Raw genomic sequence first — 19,700 nt, forward strand, 5'->3', positions numbered from 1 at the left:
TTGCTTTCCCTGAATAGCTCTACAGCTAAGGATCACAGATGTAGGATAAAAGTTCAGACTGGGGTTGAGGAGGCATGCCTTCTCTGAAGTGTTGTGAATTTTTGGAATTTACTGAATTAAGGGAGATGGGGCTAGAATGGGAACGTGGAGTTGCGGTAGAAGGTTAGCTAATGGCCTTGTTGAACAGCCAAGATAATAAAATGTGAGGCTGGATGAACACAGCAGGCCAAGCAGCATCTCAGGAGCACAAAAGCTGACGTTTCGGGCCTAGACCCTTCATCAGAGAGGGGGATGGGGAGAGGGAACTGGAATAAATTGGGAGAGAGGGGGAGGCGGACGGAAGATGGAGAGTAAAGAAGATAGGTGGAGAGAGTATAGGTGGGGAGGTAGGGAGGGGATAGGTCAGTCCAGGGAAGACGGACAGGTCAAGGAGGTGGGATGAGGTTAGTAGGTAGATGGGGGCGCGGCTTGGGGTGGGAGGAAGGGTTGGGTGAGAGGAAGAACCGGTTAGGGAGGCAGAGACAGGTTGGACTGGTTTTGGGATGCAGTGGGTGGGGGGGAAGAGCTGGGCTGGTTGTGTGGTGCAGTGGGGGGAGGGGACGAACTGGGCTGGTTTAGGGATGCAGTAGGGGAAGGGGAGATTTTGAAACTGGTGAAGTCCACATTGATACCATTGGGCTGCAGGGTTCCCAGGCGGAATATGAGTTGCTGTTCCTGCAACCTTCGGGTGGCATCATTATGGCAGTGCTGGAGGCCCATGATGGACATGTCATCTAGAGAATGGGAGGGGGAGTGGAAATGGTTTGCAACTGGGAGGTGCAGTTGTTTGTTGCGAACTGAGCGGAGGTGTTCTGCAAAGCGGTCCCCAAGCCTCCGCTTGGTTTCCCCAATGTAGAGGAAGCCGCACCGGGTACAGTGGATGCAGTATACCACATTGGCAGATGTGCAGCTGAACCTCTGCTTAATGTGGAATGTCATCTTGGGGCCTGGGATAGGGGTGAGGGAGGAGGTGTGGGGACAAGTGTAGCATTTCCTGCGGTTGCAGGGGAAGGTGCCGGGTGTGGTGGGGTTGGAGGGCAGTGTGGAGCGAACAAGGGAGTCACGGAGAGAGTGGTCTCTCCGGAAAGCAGACAGGGGTGGGGATGGAAAAATGTCTTGGGTGGTGGGGTCGGATTGTAAATGGCGGAAGTGTCGGAGGATGATGCGTTGTATCCGGCGGTTGGTAGGGTGGTGTGTGAGAACGAGGGGGATCCTCTTAGGGCGGTTGTGGCGGGGGCGGGGTGTGAGGGATGTGTTGCGGGAAATACGGGAGACGCAGTCGAGGGCGTTCTCGATCACTGTGGGGGGAAAGTTGCGGTCCTTAAAGAACTTGGACATCTGGGATGTGCGGAAGTGGAATGTCTTATCGTGGGAGCAGATGCGGCGGAGGCGGAGGAATTGGGAATAGGGGATGGAATTTTTGCAGGAGGGTGGGTGGGAGGAGGTGTATTCTAGGTAGCTGTGGGAGTCGGTGGGCTTGAAATGGACATCAGTTACAAGCTGGTTGCCTGAGATGGAGACTGAGAGGTCCAGGAAGGTGAGGGATGTGCTGGAGATGGCCCAGGTGAACTGAAGGTTGGGGTCGAAGGTGTTGGTGAAGTGGATGAACTGTTCGAGCTCCTCTGGGGAGCAAGTGGCGGCGCCGATACAGTCATCAATGTACCGGAGGAAGAGGTGGGGTTTGGGGCCTGTGTAGGTGCGGAAGAGGGACTGTTCCACGTAACCTACAAAGAGGCAGGCATAGCTGGGGCCCATGCGGGTGCCCATGGCCACCCCCTTAGTCTGTAGGAAGTGGGAGGAGTCAAAAGAGAAGTTGTTGAGTGTGAGGACGAGTTCAGCTAGGCGGATGAGAGTGTCGGTGGAGGGGGACTGGTTGGGCCTACGGGACAGGAAGAAGCGGAGGGCCTTGAGGCCATCTCCATGCGGAATGCAGGTGTACAGGGATTGGACGTCCATGGTGAATATGAGGTGTTGGGGGCCAGGGAATTGGAAGTCCTGGAGGAGGTGGAGGGCGTGGGTGGTGTCACGGATGTAGGTGGGGAGTTCCTGGACCAAAGGGGAGAAAATCGAGTCCAGATAGGTGGAGATGAGTTCGGTGGGGCAGGAGCAGGCTGAGACGATGGATCGACCAGGGCAGGCAGGTTTGTGGATTTTGGGTCGACCCATCGTCTCAGCCTGCTCCTGCCCTTCCGAACTCATCTCCACCTATCTGGATTCCATTTTCTCCCCTTTGGTCCAGGAACTCCCCACCTACGTCCGTGACACCACCCACGCCCTCCACCTCCTCCAGGACTTCCAATTCCCTGGCCCCCAACACCTCATATTCACCATGGACGTCCAGTCCCTGTACACCTGCATTTCGCATGGAGATGGCCTCAAGGCCCTCCGCTTCTTCCTGTCCCGTAGGCCCGACCAGTCCCCCTCCACCGACACTCTCATCCACCTAGCTGAACTCGTCCTCACACTCAACAACTTCTCTTTTGACTCCTCCCACTTCCTACAGACTAAGGGGGTGGCCATGGGCACCTACATGGGCCCCAGCTATGCCTGCCTCTTTGTAGGTTACGTGGAACAGTCCCTCTTCCGCACCTACACAGGCCCCAAACCCCACCTCTTCCTCCGGTACATTGATGACTGTATTGGCGCCGCCTCTTGCTCCCCAGAGGAGCTCGAACAGTTCATCCACTTCACCAACACCTTCCACCCCAACCTTCAGTTCACCTGGGCCATCTCCAGCACATCCCTCACCTTCCTGGACCTCTCAGTCTCCATCTCAGGCAACCAGCTTGTAACTGATGTCCATTTCAAGCCCACCGACTCCCACAGCTACCTAGAATACACCTTCTCCCACCCACCCTCCTGCAAAAATTCCATCCCCTATTCCCAATTCCTCCGCCTCCGCCGCATCTGCTCCCACGATAAGACATTCCACTTCCGCACATCCCAGATGTCCAAGTTCTTTAAGGACCGCAACTTTCCCCCCACAGTGATCGAGAACGCCCTCGACTGCGTCTCCCGTATTTCCCGCAACACCTCCCTCACACCCAGCCCCCGCCACAACCGCCCTAAGATGATCCCCCTCGTTCTCACACACCACCCTACCAACCTCCGGATACAACGCATCATCCTCCGACACTTCCGCCATTTACAATCCGACCCCACCACCCAAGACATTTTTCCATCCCCACCCCTGTCTGCTTTCCGGAGAGACCACTCTCTCCGTGACTCCCTTGTTCGCTCCACACTGCCCTCCAACCCCACCACACCCGGCACCTTCCCCTGCAACCGCAGGAAATGCTACACTTGTCCCCACACCTCCTCCCTCACCCCTATCCCAGGCCCCAAGATGACATTCCACATTAAGCAGAGGTTCACCTGCACATCTGCCAATGTGGTATACTGCATCCACTGTACCCGGTGCGGCTTCCTCTACATTGGGGAAACCAAGCGGAGGCTTGGGGACCGCTTTGCAGAACACCTCCGCTCAGTTCGCAACAAACAACTGCACCTCCCAGTTGCAAACCATTTCCACTCCCCCTCCCATTCTCTAGATGACATGTCCATCATGGGCCTCCTGCACTGCCACAATGATGCCACCCGAAGGTTGCAGGAACAGCAACTCATATTCCGCCTGGGAACCCTGCAGCCCAATGGTATCAATGTGGACTTCACCAGTTTCAAAATCTCCCCTTCCCTTACTGCATCCCTAAACCAGCCCAGTTCGTCCCCTCCCCCTACTGCACCACACAACCAGCCCAGCTCTTCCCCCCCACCCACTGCATCCCAAAACCAGTCCAACCTGTCTCTGCCTCCCTAACCGGTTCTTCCTCTCACCCAACCCTTCCTCCCACCCCAAGCCACACCCCCATCTACCTACTAACCTCATCCCACCTCCTTGACCTGTCCGTCTTCCCTGGACTGACCTATCCCCTCTCTACCTCCCCACCTATACTCTCTCCACCTATCTTCTTTACTCTCCATCTTCGGTCCGCCTCCCCCTCTCGCCCAATTTATTCCAGTTCCCTCTCCCCATCCCCCTCTCTGATGAAGGGTCTAGGCCCGAAACGTCAGCTTTTGTGCTCCTGAGATGCTGCTTGGCCTGCTGTGTTCATCCAGCCTCACATTTTATTATCTTGGAATTCTCCAGCATCTGCAGTTCCCATTATCTCTTGTTGAATAGCCAAGCAGATTTGAGGGACTAATTAGCCTATTTCTCTTTTATTCTCTGTTATTCAGTCAGCCAATGCATAAATTTGAAAAAAAATACAGAACTGTAGAGATCTGAAACAAAATCAGAAACTGAATTCTGGCGAAGAGTCACTGGACTTGAAATATTAACTCTGTTTTCTCTCCCCACAGAGGCCTCTAGACCTGCTGAGTTTCTCCAGCAATTTCTGTTTCTGTTGCATTAGTTTGAAACGTACTGTCTATGCACAGGGGCTACAGATCCACAGCAAGGCAATTCATTCTCAACTGCTCCCTGAACTGCCCAGAAAATCACTCAGTTGCACTGAACCACCACTGAATAATTAAACATGGAACTCGCCTGACCATACTCTTTGACCTCACACTGTCCTGGCTCATGGCAGATCATCATTCCTTCATTGACATTGGGTCAAAATCATGGAATCTCCCATTCAACAGAACTCTGAGTGTTGCTACACTATACAGCTACAGACTCTTATAGGTTTCCTGAGCGGAGTCATTTTTGCTTTATCCATTCAGAGACTGAGGGCATTGCTGACTCAGCTATTCATAATTACCCATCAAGGACATAGAACATAGAACACTACAGCACAGTACAGGCCCTTCAGCCCTCGATGTTGTGCCATACAAATCTGAAGCCCATCTAACCTACACTATTCCATGTACGTCCATATGCTTGTCCAATGACGACTTAAATGTACTTAAAGTTGGTGAATCTACTCCCATTGCAGGCAAAGTGTTCAATTTCCTTACTATTCTCTGAGTAAAGAAATTACCTCTGACATCTGTCCTATATCTTTCACCCCTCAATTTAAAGCTATGCCCCCTCGTGCTCGCCGTCATCATCCTAGGAAAAAGGTTCTCCCTATCCACCCTGTCTAACCCTCTGATTATCTTATATGTGTCAAGTAAGTCACCTCTCAACCTTCTTCTCTTTAAGGAAGAAGTTGGTGGCGAGCTACCTTTTTGAACCCCTGATGTCCATGGCAGGTTAGTCCACCCCTCAAAGTGGGTTAGCAAAGAACAGAAGACAATAAACACGTTCAACAACCTTGCTATATTTAAGATAATCACAATTGCAGGACCTTACCAGGCTCGGTGGCTGATCGAGGCTCTGAGAACCACACCAGGATCGAGGTAACATGGAACAGAAAAGCAGAGACAGCAAATTAGCTCCTGTCCTTTCAAAGTGAACCCGTTCAGCTCTTGGGTGCAGACTCTCTGCTTTGGGTACAGTCCACATCCAAACATGCATGGGTTTTTATGAAACATCATCGAATTTCCACATATTCCTGAATGTGAAACTGGAGTTTTGCAATATGTTTTCCGAATATTTTTCTTTTCCAGTCATTGGGAATTGGCAAATATTGAAAATATTTATGATATTTAAGACAGAAAACACAGTTCAGTCTGAAGAACACTGGGGCATTTTGAGGTAATGTCTAACTCACTAAGCGTAATTGGCCATGACCATATTGGAAAGGCACAGCAGGCTTGATGGGCCGATTGGCCTACTCCTGCTCCTAGTTTCTATGTGATTAAACCAGCGTTAACTGAAGATGATTTAAAAAGGAAATGAGATGTAGAAGCAACGCTAGTGAATCTAATGTACAAGAGTCAGTTTCTTAAGAAAGCTTGAAAAAGATTACACATGACAGGGTTTAAAATGCTCCTTATTGATGTCTGTGTGACAAACAAAACTAATTTTCTGCACTTTCTCTGAAGGTCTGCAAAAAAACGGTGCAGTGATTGAAAGCCTGCACAGTAACGTCTTAGGTTTGGAGCTGCAATCCATTTGGTTCTGATAGAATAGTTTTCAAACTAGCATGCGAAAATTGACTTTTACATAAAATTCCTCAACTTGTTGTTTCGGGAGGGCTGTGCTGAGAAAAACAAAACCTGAGTGGAACCCGCGTCTGTAACGTATTCATTACTTTTCTGAAGGATTCGGAAGTCCGGAGAATCTTCAATCTCTGCTCCTTGTCTCAGCCACTGTACTTTGATGGGAGGGGTCCCCTTAACTCGACATTCCAGCACAACCACTTGGCCTTCAGAGGCACTGATATCTTGTAAGACCTGCAGCGAGACAAGCTTTGTCTGTAATAACCCAGCTTTCCTGCCCTTCTTACAACTTTACTGTCCTATAAAGATTAGACATTTTGTCTGTATCCAAGGCGACTTTCAATGTTCCAACTAAACCCACATAGCTCCTGTCACAGAAACACGATGCTTAAATAATACTCACCTACTGCCCTCGTCATGTAAATCTTTACCACAGGGGGCTGTCAAGGCTGATCATCAAGCATATACAAAGTTGACAGAGGCAGATTTTTAATCAGTAAAGCAATCATGGACGAAGGCAGGAAAATGCAGTTGAGGATTTTCAGATATGCCATGTTCATACTTAACGGCACAGCAGACTCAATGGGCTGAATGGTCTACTTTTGCTCTTACATTTTCTGGTCCCTGAGTCATAGAAACATAAAAAATTGATGAGGATGTATTAAACAAACCTAAGATGCTGCTAAATCTTTAATCATGTACGCATACATATTAATCAATTAAAACCTTCTAACTGATTAAAGATTCGACAGCATTGTAGGTTTGTTTAGTATATCCTCATCAATGTTGTGAACCTTTGATATTTTACTTATAAATTCCATGTATGATAATATCTCTCTCATTAACACCTGAAGAAGGACTGAAGCTTCAAAAGCTTGTGATTTCAAATAAACCTGTTGCCCTATAACCTGGTGTCGTGTGATTCCTGACCTTGTCCACCCCAGTCTGACACCAGCATCTCCACATCATTTCTCAATGTCAGGAAGCTAGGGGTGTACTGTTAATGGTGGGCAAGGGGGTGAAATCTGAGCCTCCAAAAAGCACAGCAATTGACAGCAAACTTTCTGCAGAACAGGCAGCCAATTTGACAGGACCGCCAAAATGAGGAAAAGCCCGTGCGACAAAAGCATTTCAGAGCCGGAGTCGCAGCACAGAAAGGGTTTGCCTCAGGTTGACATGATGGACGTGGAGCTGAGCAAAGCAGCCCAGAGAGACACCACAGTTTGTGATGGCAAAGGTACCAGGCACTGTGCCAAGGCAGGATCTGACACCCCACCACGGAATTCAAGCTGAGGATAATGGCGGCATTGTTTGAGTTACCAGCCCTGCTCTGCAGAAAACATTGGCAGGTTGGAGATTCTGTCCCCTCCTGGTCTGTTTCTGTTAGGTATTCTGAGAACGCTGTAGCTTCCAACGCCAACCTGCAGAGACTGGCTTCCTGTTAGAGCCATGATCAACAGATATCCCCATGCTGATAGAAAACATCTGTATTCTGGTAGGAAGCTGGAAATTAAACAATGGCTTACAGTTTCTGAAAATAGGTTGAGAAGCAGGAATGCTGATGATGCTTGAATTGTACAGTGGCTCAGTGGTTAGCACTGCCGCCTCATGGCGCCAGAGAGCCTGGGTTTTATTCTGCCCTCAGGCCACAGTCTATGTGGAGTTTGCACATTTTTCCCAGTCTCTGTGCGGGTTTCCTCCAGGTGCTCTAGCTTCCTCCCACAGTCCAAAGGTGTTGCAGATTAGGTGGACTGGCTGTGCTAAATTGTTCATAGTGTCCAGGGATGTGCAAGCTAGGCAGATTAGCCATTGGAAATGCAGGGTTATGGGAGCAGATGGGTCCGTGGAGGATCTCTTTAAAGAATTAGTGGATTCTATGATTCGAACTCAAATCTCGGCTCCCCAAAAACAAGGATATCAGAATGCCATACCACACTGATGATTGGACTTCAAACTGTGTGTATTTTTTAAATGTAAAAACAAAATACTGCAGATGCCCGAAATCTGAAACAAACACAGTGAATGCTGGAGAAACTCAGCAGGTCTGGCAGCATCCGTGGAGAGAGAAGCAGAGTTAACGTTTCGAGTCCAGTGTGAAGTCAGTTCTGAAATCATTCTGAAGAAGGGTCACTGGACCAGAAACAGTAACTCTGTTTCTCTCTCCACAGATGCTGCCAGACCTGCTGAGTTTTTCCAGTGATTTCTAATTTCCCTTAGATTTCCAGCATCCTTGGTTACCTTTTTTTTGGAAAAAGTCATAATAGACTGGAAATGTTAACTGTCTTCCTCTCTCCACAGATACTGCCCAGTGTCCAGAGGTTCTTCATCAATTTCCACTCCGGCTTTGAATTTTCTTTTGTTCATCCTTTCAGTATTTATCTTTTTTATCTCTAATGATCACTTTACTCTGAAGTAGTGGGTTCAAGCCCCACCACAGCAGCTGGGGTATTTAGACTCAATTCATTAAAACTAGGCTGGAGGAAAGAGCTGATGGCAAGAATGGCGTCAGGATTTCCTTCTGCGAAACTGCAGAATGGATGATTTTCCCAGAAGGAAATCTGCCATTCTTACTTGGTCTGGCCTACATGCAACTCTGAAGTGGTCTTGCAAACCACTCAGTTGGACCCAAGCTTCCTCAAGGGAAACTTAGGAGCAGGAAGTAAATGCAAGCCTTATCTGTGGTGTCCACACCTCACGACTGAATGAAGATAACATCTCAGCCTCCAACATCTCCATTGCTACTTCTCTTTTAATATTTATCTTTAATTGTTAGCTTTTCATTTTCCTTTATTTTCCACCCATCCTTCTTTCTCTGCATTTATTGCGGTCAAAAAAAGCCAAAGATTCTAGAAATCAGAAGTCAGAAGCAAAAATAGAAATTGCTGGAGAAACTCAGCAGGTGTGGCAGCATCTGTGGAGAGAAATCAGAGTTAACATTTGGGGATTTGACAATACTATGGTTTTAAGAGGTATATTTTGTCCTGGAACGTTTTTTCTAATAAAGAAAGGTTGAAGCAGAGGCACTGATTGGTCTACTCAGAGCCAATATAATAAGTAGTTTATAAGGCCTTGGGGTTTTTAAACAAAGTTGGAACAATAGAAGCAGCCTACATGGGTGGGTCAAATGCCCCCACAGAACCAAAACTTTTAGTTTTAGTTTCTCAGGAGCAGTTGCTGGGGTCTTGAAGCAGTGTTTGGAAGATGAAGTACAACTCTCCCTGCTCCTTTCTCGCTCAGAGTTTTCCTTTGATGTTTTTCCTCCTGGCATGGAGAGTTGTACGTGAGACAAACTGTTTTACTAAATTTGCCTTGCTAAGGGTGTGTTTATGGGATGTTACTATATTGGAACAGTTACTGTTTAGTAGCTAAATAATCTATTATTCTATTAAGTTTTCCAACAGAGTTAAGTCATTTCAATTTATAATCCCTACAGTGCAGAAGCAGGCCATTTGGTCCATCAAGTCTATGCTGTGCCTCCGAAGAGCATCTCACCAAGACCCACCCAACCTACCCTAGCCTGATAACACTGTATTTCTCATGGCTCATCCACCTAGACTATATATCCCTGGGCACTATGAGCAATTTAACATGGCCAATCCACCCTAACCTGTACATCACTGGACTGTGGGAGGAACCTGGAGCAAACCCACGCAGACACGGGGAATAATGTGCAAACTCCACACAGACAGTCACCTGAAGGTGGAATGAGGCAGCAGTGCTAACCACTGAGCCATTGTAACGTTCTTTCTTTTGTATTTTAACTGAAGTGTATGAATAAAGTGTGCGTTTGCCTCAACACTGCTAGCTTGATCACATTGCATCTGGAATGCAACGCCTGACATTTGCCTACAAAATAGGAAAAAGTAAGGGTCTGGGCTATCTTCTTAGGCGACCCTCCTTCAGAGCCTTTCTTCAACTGTGGGTCACGCTGACTGACCAGGGGCACACTTGTTGTGTGAGGTGTGACTGAAGGATGCTCACCATAACCCTTTACTGCTTACCAGTGCAATAAGAAGAAGTGAAGCAAGGCCTCAGCGATGCCTTACCTTCCCCCACCCTCCCTCACACCCTCCCCCACCTTGCTGACCTCTGTAACCCCGGATAAATCAGTTCCCAGCGAACCTGGGTAGAACATCTTACGCTTGGCCTCGCTGAGTGGCCGTGGGACAAGTCAGAGAAATTTGGACTTTTAATTCTCCCCGTGATCCCAGCCCCAACAGACTTTTGGCTGCAATGGCTTGTACAAGACTGACCTTTGTAAACGCAGGTGGGGAGACTCCATCTTGGATGTGCAGGCAAGACGTTGGGCTCTGCACCTTAAATTTGAGACAAAAACAAAGGAACAAACATGAGTGAAAGGCCCGTGTCCTCTGCCAAGCCAATTTCAGGCTGCTGTGCCACACACAGAGGAGGAATTGTGAAGGCTCCGATAGCCAGCCGGCTTTGTTACTTTGTTATTTACAGACAGGAAGCTTTCCACATCTGCTGGTGCACTTAAGCGAGTCAGCAAGAACAAAAGGCCGAGCTGGGTGCTTGGAGAGGAGGCTTGTCAGCTACAGTTGCATGTTTGAGAGACAAGCCATGTAGGCGCAAGGCAGCTCTTCGCTGCAAACAACTGCACGGCAGGTCACCAACAGACAGGAATGACACGAAACAAAATAGCTTGCACGAACTCCAAATCAGCGTGATCTACAGCCAAGTGGTCACGGACTATAAACTGTATCTTTCCTTGTCAGGGATTTGTAGCAACCCAGCACCTGTTGGAATTTCCTTCACATTTGAAGCTTGACAGATTTAAATGCAATGAGAGCACTGGGGCCTCTCAGTTCCAAGCTGAGCCTTAACCATATAACAGAGGCTAACCACACTCACTCAATTACAAGGCAGAACTGCAGGGCCAGTACAAGCAATTTATGCCATGATTTTGTGTTCCTTTGGGACTGAAGTGTCAGAGAGCACAGAAACTGACTCTTCAGTCCAAATTGTCCATGCCGACCAAGTTTCCCAAATTAAACTAGTCCCATTTGCCTGCGTATGGCCCATATCCCTCTAAATCTTTCTTATTCATATACCTGTCCAAATGTCTTTTAAATGTTGTAATTGTACCTGCTTCTACCACTTCGTTTGGCAGTTCACTTCACACACGAACCACACTCTGTGTGAAAAAGTTGCCCCTTGGGTCGGTCTTAAATCTTTCTCCTGTCACCTTAAAAATATGTCACCTAGTTTTGAAATCCCCCACCCGAGGCAATAGACCTTTGCTACTCATTTATGTATGCCCCTTATGATTTTATAAACCTCTATCAGGTCACCCCTCAGCCACGTACCATCCAGTGAAAAAATGTCACAGTCTATCCAGCCTCTCCTTATAACTCAAACCCTCCGATCCCAGGAACATTCTTGAAGCTTGTGAAATCGACATTGATACTATTGGGCTGCAGGGTTCCCAGTGGAATTCAAAATCTCCCCTGCCCCCCACTGCATCCCAAAGCCAGCCCAGCTCATCTCCGCCTCCCTAACCTGTTCTTCCTCTCACCTATCCCCTCCTCCCACCTCAAGCCGCACCTCCATTTCCTACCTACCAACCTCATCCGGCCCCCTTGACCTGTCCGTCCTCCCCAGACTGACCTATCCCCTCCCCACCTCCCCACCTATACTCTCCTCTCCACCTATCTTCTTCTCTATCCATTTTTGGTCCGCCTCCCCCTCTCTCTCAATTTATTTCAGAACCCTCTCCGCATCCCCCTTTTCTGATGAAGGGTCTAGGCCCGAAACGTCAGCTTTTGTGCTCCTAAGATGCTGCTTGGCCTGCTATGTTCATCCAGCTCCACGCTTTGTTATCTCAGATTCTCCAGCATCTGCAGTTCCCATTGCCCCTTCAGTCCAACTCATGCATGCTGACCAGATATCCTGAATTAATCAAGCTCCATTTGCTAGCATTTTGCCCATAACCCTCTAAACCCTTCCTATTCATATATCCATCCAGATGCCTTTTAACGTTGTAATAGCACCTGTCTCCATTACTTCCTCTGGCAGCTCATTCTATGCATGCTCCACGTTGTGTGTGAAAAAGTTGCCCCTCAGGTCCCTTTTATATCTTTCCTCTCTCACCTTAAACCTATGTTCTCGAGTTTTAGACTCCCCTGGGGAAAAGACCTTGTCTATTAACTCTCACGATTTCATAAATCTCTATAAGGTCACCTCTCACCTTGGATGCTCCAGGGAAAACGGTCCCAGCCTATTCAGGCTCTCCCTATAGTTTAAACCCTCCCAACCTGGCAATATTCTTGTAAAAACAGAAAGAACTGTGGATGCTGTAAATCAGGAACAAAAACAAAGTTGCTGGAAAAGCTCAGCAGGTCTGGCAGCATCTGTGAAGGAAAAAACAAAGTAAATGTTTCCGGTCCGGTTCTGAGGAAGGGTCACTGGACCCGAAACATTAACTCTGTTTTTCCCTCACAGATGTTGCCAGACCCGCTGAGCTTTTCCAGCAACTTTGTTTTTGTAACATCCTTGTAAATCTTTTCTGAACTCTTTCAAGTTTCACAACATCTTTCCTCTAACAGGGAGACCAGAATTGCACGAAGTATTCTAAAAGTGGCTTATTAATGGCCTGTAAAGCTGTAACATGACCTTCCAACTCCTAAGCTCAATGCACTGACGAATAAAGGCAAGCATACTAAACACATTAATAAACTGTGAAGCTGGATGAACACAGCAGGCCAAGCAGCATCTCAGGAGCACAAATGCTGACGTTTTGGGCCTCGACCTTTCATCAGAGAGGGAGATGGGGTGAGGGTTCTGGAATAAATGGGGAGAGAGGGGGAGGCGGACCAAAGATGGAGAGAAAAGAAGATAGGTGGAGAGGAGAGTACAGGTGGGGAGGTAGGGAGGGGATAGGTCAGCCCAGGGAAGACGGACAGGTCAAGGAGGTGGGATGAGGTTAGTAGGTAGGAAATGGAGGTGTGGCTTGGGGTGGGAGGAAGGGAAAGGTGAGAGGAAGAACAGGTTAGGGAGGCAGAGACAGGCTGGGCTGGTTTTGGGATGCAGTGGGGGGAGGGGAAGAGCTGGGCTGGTTGTGTGATGCAGTGGGGGGAGGGGGCGAACTGGGCTGGTTTTGGGATGCGGTGGGGGAAGGGGAGATTTTGAAGCTGGTGAAGTCCACATTGATACCATTGGGCTGCAGGGTTCCCAAGCGGAATATGAGTTGCTGTTCCTGCAACCTTTGGGTGGCATCCTTGTGGCACTGCAGGAGGCCCATGATGGACATGTCATCTAAAGAATGGGAGGGGGAGTTGAAATGGTTCGTGGCTGGGAGGTGCAGTTGTTTATTGTGAACCGAGCGGAGGTGTTCTGCAAAACGGTCCCCAAGCCTCCGCTTGGTTTCCCCAATGTAGAGGTAGCCACTCCGGGTACAGTGGATACAGTATACCACATTGGCAGATGTGCAGGTGAACCTCTGCTTAATGTGGAAAGTCATCTTGGGGCCTGAGATAGGGGTGAGGGAGGAGGTGTGGGGGCAAGTGTAGCATTTCCTGCGGTTGCAGGGGAAGGTGCCGGGTGTGGTGGGGTTGGAGGGCAGTGTGGAGCGAACAAGGGAATCACGGACAGAGTGGTCTCTCCGGAAAGCAGACAGGGGTGGGGATGGAAAAAATGTCTTGGGTGGTGGGGTCGGATTGTAAACACATTCTTCACTATCTTATCGACCTGCGGCTCCACTTTCAATGTACTATGAACCTGCACTCCAAGGTCTCTTTGTTCGGCAACACTCCCCAGGATCTTACCATTAAGTGTATGAGTCCTGCCCTGATTTGCCTTTCTAAAATGCTACGCCCCACATTTATGTAAATTAAACTCCATTTGCCAGTCCTCAATCATCATTGTTAGTGATATTTATTTTGTGACAAAACTGTTGCTCCCTGCAGCAATCGCACCCATTGACACATTTTCCTCTGATCGACTCCGCTGACTCCTTACACTGGTTTCAGCCAAACTCAGCCTGACAGCTCCCTCAGATTTGCCTTCTGCCTAGGGGTTGGCTTGAACAATGGGTCAGGAGAATAGTTACTGAATCCCCTATCCCCTCCCTACCTCCCCACCTATACTCTCCTCTCCACCTATCTTCTTTTCCGTCTATTTTTGGTTCACCTCCCCCCTCTCTCTATTTATTTCAGAACCCTCTCCACATCCCCCTTTTCTGATGAAGGGTCTAGGCCCAAAACGTCAGCTTTTGTGCTCCTAAGATGCTGCTTGGCCTGCTGCGTTCATCCAGCTCCATGCTTTGTTATCTCAGATTCTCCAGCATCTGCAGTTCCCATTGCCCCTTCAGTCTAACTCGTGCATGCTGACCAGATATCCTGAATTAATCGAGCTTCATTTGCTAGCATTTCGCAGAATGGTTACTGAACCACAGATGACCATTCGGCCCATCGTGTCAATACTGGCTCTCTACAAACTTAGCCAAACACATTTTCCCACTTTCTCTTTCCTTCCTACTACCTGAGGAATTCTCCCTCTAATGATCCAATTCCCTTGAATCTGCCTCAATCATTGGGAATGGTCGTTCTCTATTTAGCTGTCTAGATACATAATGACCTCGATGATCTCTGTCAAATCTCCTCACAAACTTTCTGTTCTCAAAGGAGCACAGTTTTATCTCCCTACATAAGGAAAGATCTGAAGATCATAGAACACAGAACATAGAAGAATACAGCACAGGCCCTTCAGCCCACGATGTTGTGCCGACCTACTATCCTACTAAGATCAATCTACCCTCCATACCCTACATTTTACAATCCTCCATGTGCTTATCCAAGAGTTGCTTAAAAGCCTCTAAAGTACCCCACTATCACTGCCAGCAGCACATTCCACATGCCCACCACTCTCTGTGTGAAGAACCTACCTCTGACATCTCCCCTTTACCTTCCCCCAGTCACCTTAAAATTATGCCCCCTTGTAATAGTTATTTCTGCCTGGGAAAAAGCCTCTGACTCTCTACTCTATCTATGCCTCATCATCTTACCTTACAGGGAGTATAACAAAAGCTCAACGGAAAAACCACAAGAACTGTGGATGCTAAATATCAGAAATATAAACCTGAAGTGCTGAAGAAACACAGTAGGTCTAGCAGCATCTATGGGGAGACAGAGTTAACATTTTGGGTCAAGTGACCCTTCTTCAAATGTTCAATGGACTTGTATCTGAGATGGTGGAACTGTCCTATGGAGAGAGGTTGGGCAGACTGGGTCTGAATTCTCTACAGTATCAAAGAATGATGCGATCTCACTGAAACCAACAAAAATCTTAAAGGGATAGACAGAATAGACACAGAGAAGACCTTTCCTCCAGTTTTGGAGTTTAGAACCAGGGAGCACACAATTTAAAAATAAAGAGGACTGTCATGTAGATCCAAGATGATTTATTTTGTTTTACTCATGGGTGGTGCATCTTTGTAATTCTCTCCCGCCAAGGGCTGAAGAAGCTCAGACTTTGGGATGTTTAAAGCCAAGCTTGATAAATGTTTGATTATCAATGGCGTAAAGTGCTGGAGCAGCCATAAACACGTTGAAGGGGCAATCAGGCTTGATGGGCTGAATAGAGTTCTCCTGTTCCACTGAAAGCAGACTCAACTTTTCCAATCGATCCATGTGATTGAATTTTCACATCCCTGGAACCAAGTTCGTAAATCTTTTCTCATGGCCTCATTACCATTCCCAAAGTACAGTGTCCGGGGCTGTTTTAGAGGATGGAAGGAGTCGAGAAATTGAGAGTGTTTTCCCCAGAGCACAAAAGGTTTAAGAAGAATTGGATCACATTTATGAGGCAAGCTGTGTTTTGTTGGAGGTGGGGTTGGTGCTGCTAGATTAAATAATGGGAACCCATTTCCACTTCCAGCAGAGTCAGAAACCAGAGTGTATTTGAGGTTATTTGCCACATAACCATGGGAATACATAGTCTCAAGGCCACTGTTAAAAATGACTGCGCCACTTCTGATAGAGTTGGATAATTTCTGTCATGTGACTATAGAGTGAGGTAAAACAAGGTAAACATAAATGCTGTATAACAAAGTGTGAAGCTGGATGAACACAGCAGTTCCCTCCCCCCATCCCCCTTTTCTGATGAAGGGTCCAGGCCCGAAACGTCAGCTTTTGTGCTCCTGAGATGCTGCTTGGCCTGCTGTGTTCATCCAGCTCCACACTTTGTTATCTTGGATTGTCCAGCATCTGCAGTTCCCATTATCACCTAAACATAAATGCTGTTACTGCTGACACTGGGAGCATGTGCCGTGTGCTCTAGGGAGATGTTTATACTGTGCTAGTGAATGAGATTCATTGAAGTGTTTCGCTGCATGGTTTCAGGATTGTGGGAACCTGGAAGGTGCATGGAGGGAGCGAGTGGGAGCGGGGATGATCTAGGAGGAGGGATTCCAAGGACTGTGTGTGTGTGTGTGTGTGTGTGTGTGTGTGTGTGTGTGTGTGTGTGTGTGTGTGTGTGTGTGTGTGTGTGAGAGTGTATGCGGAAGGGACTGAGCATGTGCGTGGGTTTAAGAGAAAGACTGTGCATCTGTGGGGTGGAGGAGTGTGAGGGTGTTGTGTGGAGAGAGCTGGGGAGAAGAATAGGAAATGGGAGAAACCCCTTGGTCCCCCTTTTACTGATCCAGTTGCCCATCCCCATCTGGCCATCTTTTAAATCCGCCCCTCCTTTCCAATTACCCTCCCTGTCTGAAATCCACTCCCCACTCCCAACCAGTCCTGGAGATCTCTTTGCTGCAGAACCCCCTTTCAATGTTGCACCTGCTCTGTGTACGTGTGCCTTGCACGTGACACTATGAAGTAGAGGGTTTAATTTATTCCTTGGGTGGGCATCACTGTCAAGCCAGCATTCATTCCCCATCCCTAATTGCCCAGAGGGCAGTTCAGAGTCAACCACATTGTCGGCCAGACCAGGTAAGGATGGCAGTTTCCTTCACTGTAAAGGGCATTCGTGAACCAGATGTGTTTTTCCAATAATTGACAATGGTCTTCAGTAGATTCTTACTTCCAGATTTTAGAAAAGCAATTGAATTCATATTCCACCATCTGCTGGGGTAGGTTTTGCACTTTATCTTGTAGGTACATCCACATACCGAATCAGAACATTTTCTTGTACACCCTTAGCAAATTCCTCTCGATCCAGGCTCTTAACACTATGGCAGTCCCAGTCTATATTTAGAAAATTAAAATCCCCTGCCATTATCACCCTGTTATTCTTACAGAGAACAGACATCTCCTCACAAATGTGTTGAGGATTTCTCCCCAGACATCAAACTGGGTGAAAAGATTACAAGGTGTAGAGCTGGATCACCTTGCTTTCTACGGAATATTGGTATGTGTAAAATTGGCTGGCACCCTTTCAACACTGGAGCAGTGACCAATCTTTCTATTTATAATGTTGTCTGCAAAGCATTTTGAGACATCCTTGGGCTGTTAAAGGTGCTATATTAATGAAAATTTGTCCTCTTTAGCTGACTTTGATGCACATTTTCAGTATTAGCTAGAAACGGAAGTGTATGCATGAGATCTCATTGAGAGGCTCGGCAAACTGACTTAATGACTTAATTGAGGTGTACAAAATAATGAAGGGCCTGGAGTGGAGAAAGAAGACTTGTTTCCCTTCCTGGAGAGGTCACCCAAGAACACTGGTTTAAGGCGACCACATAAATCTTTTCACCGAGAGATAATAGGAACTGCAGATGCTGGAGACAACAGGGTGTAGAGCTGGACGAACACAGCAGTCCAAGCAGCATCAGAGGAGCAAGAAGGCTGAAGTTTCGGGCCTAGACCCATCTTCAGAAGAAGGGTCTAGGCCCGAAACATCTGCTTTCCTACTCTTCTGATGCTGCTTGGCCTGCTGTGTTCATCCAGCTCTACACCTGATTACCGTCCAAACCATTTCTCCTTTTATGTGATGTTAACTGAGAGCTAAATACTGGTCAGGAAAGTAGGCTCAACTCCCAAGGTATTCTTCCAAACAGTGACCTGGGATCTTTTACCACAGCCCGAGAAGGTAGATGAGATAAAACCAAAAGAACTGCAGATGTCGTAAATCAGGAACACAAACAAAGTTGCTGGAAAAGCTCAGCAGGTCTGGCAGCATCTGTGAAGGAGAAATCAGAGTTAACATTTCAGGTCCGGTGACCCTTCCTCAGAACTGATGGTGGCTGGGAAAATGTCAGTTTATATGTAGAAAACAGGGAGGTAGGTGGGGTAGGGAGTAACCAATAGGATAGAGCCCAAAGATAGAGAAAGACAGTTGGACAGACAAAGGAGTTGCTAACCATCAGGCTGGGAGGGTGAATAGTTGTTAATGGGGACTGTTAGTGACTAACAACAGGGGGTGTGTAATGGCAGGCTGCGTGGTAACAAAGCCTGGTGTGTGGGGTGGGGGGCTGGGACATGGGAGAGTTTAGGCCCTAAAATTATTGAAGTTAATATTGAGCCCGGATGGCTGTTGTGTCCCCAAATGGAAAATGAGGGGTTGTTCCTCCAGCTTGCGTTGAGCTTCGCTGGAACACTGTAGCCAGCCAAAGACAGAGATGTTGGCCGGAGAGCAGGGTGGTGCATTGAAGTGGCACGCAACAGGTAGTTCAGGGTCTTTTTTGTGAGCAGAACGTAAACTCTCTCACGTCCCAGCCCCCCACCCCACACACCAGACCTTGTTACCACGCAGCCTGCCATTACATACCCCCTGTTGTTAGTCACTAACAGTCCCCATTAACAACTATTCTCCCTCCCAGCCTGATGGTTAGCAACTCCTTTGTCTGTCCGACTGTCTTTCTCTCTCTTTGGGCTCTATCCTATCGGTTACTCCCTACCCCACCCACCTCCCTGTTTTTTACATATAAACTGATGTTTTCCCAGCCACCATCAGGTCTGGGGAAGGGTCACTGGGCCCGAAATGTTAACTCTGATTTCTCCTTCACAGATACTGCCAGACCTGCTGAGCTTTTCCAGCAACTTTGTTTTTGTTAAAGTAGATGAGATGTCAGTGTAACATTTCATGTGAAAGACAGCCTTTCTCCGACAGTAAAGCACTCCGTACAGCACTCCACCCCAACTGAGTGCACAACTAACAGGACCTATCATTGAGACAGACACACACACACACACCTACATATGCAGTCACATACACACATGTGCATACAAACACACACGGTCAAAATTTTTACCAGTGAATAAAAAATACAAAACAGGCAGTAGTCAACCAGGGGACACATAAGAAGCTCGCTCACAATGAACACGACTTGTCCTGTTGCTCACTGTACCTGTGGGACTGGGATGGAGATGGATTGAACCAGCGTAGAGCAGACTTGCTGCACTTCATTGGAACCTGCTGCTCCCTTTGAGTGAGGGGATCCTATTGTCAGGGACACGGATGTGGTCTTCTTCTGGGCCCTTGTGTTCGAGAAGAGAGACAGAATATTTCAAACAATCGTCTACAATATGGCTAATTGGCGTAACATTTCAGACAGATTAAGAACTAGATAGAGGAAAAATCATAGAATCATAGAATCCCTACAGTGTGGAAACAGGCCCTTCGGCCTAGCAAGCCCACACCAAACCTCAGAGCATCCC

General features: G+C 47.7%; 1 protein-coding gene across 5 annotated transcripts in view; it reads right to left on the reverse strand.

Moving 5' to 3' along the window:
• Positions 1-19,700, reverse strand: part of palld (palladin, cytoskeletal associated protein) — a 402,860-nt gene that overhangs the window by 179,453 nt on the left and 203,707 nt on the right. For all 5 annotated transcript variants that reach the window (XM_048528001.2, XM_048528003.2, XM_048528004.2 and 2 more), the window contains 4 exons: positions 19,391-19,520; positions 10,341-10,403; positions 6,180-6,321; positions 5,336-5,359 (listed from right to left, as the gene is read on the reverse strand). In XM_048528001.2, coding sequence (XP_048383958.1) covers positions 5,336-5,359; positions 6,180-6,321; positions 10,341-10,403; positions 19,391-19,520 — 359 coding nt within the window. The remainder of the gene's footprint in view (positions 1-5,335; positions 5,360-6,179; positions 6,322-10,340; positions 10,404-19,390; positions 19,521-19,700) is intronic.

The sequence above is a fragment of the Stegostoma tigrinum genome, chromosome 3 (genome assembly GCF_030684315.1).
Source record: "Stegostoma tigrinum isolate sSteTig4 chromosome 3, sSteTig4.hap1, whole genome shotgun sequence".
Taxonomy (NCBI): domain Eukaryota; kingdom Metazoa; phylum Chordata; class Chondrichthyes; order Orectolobiformes; family Stegostomatidae; genus Stegostoma; species Stegostoma tigrinum.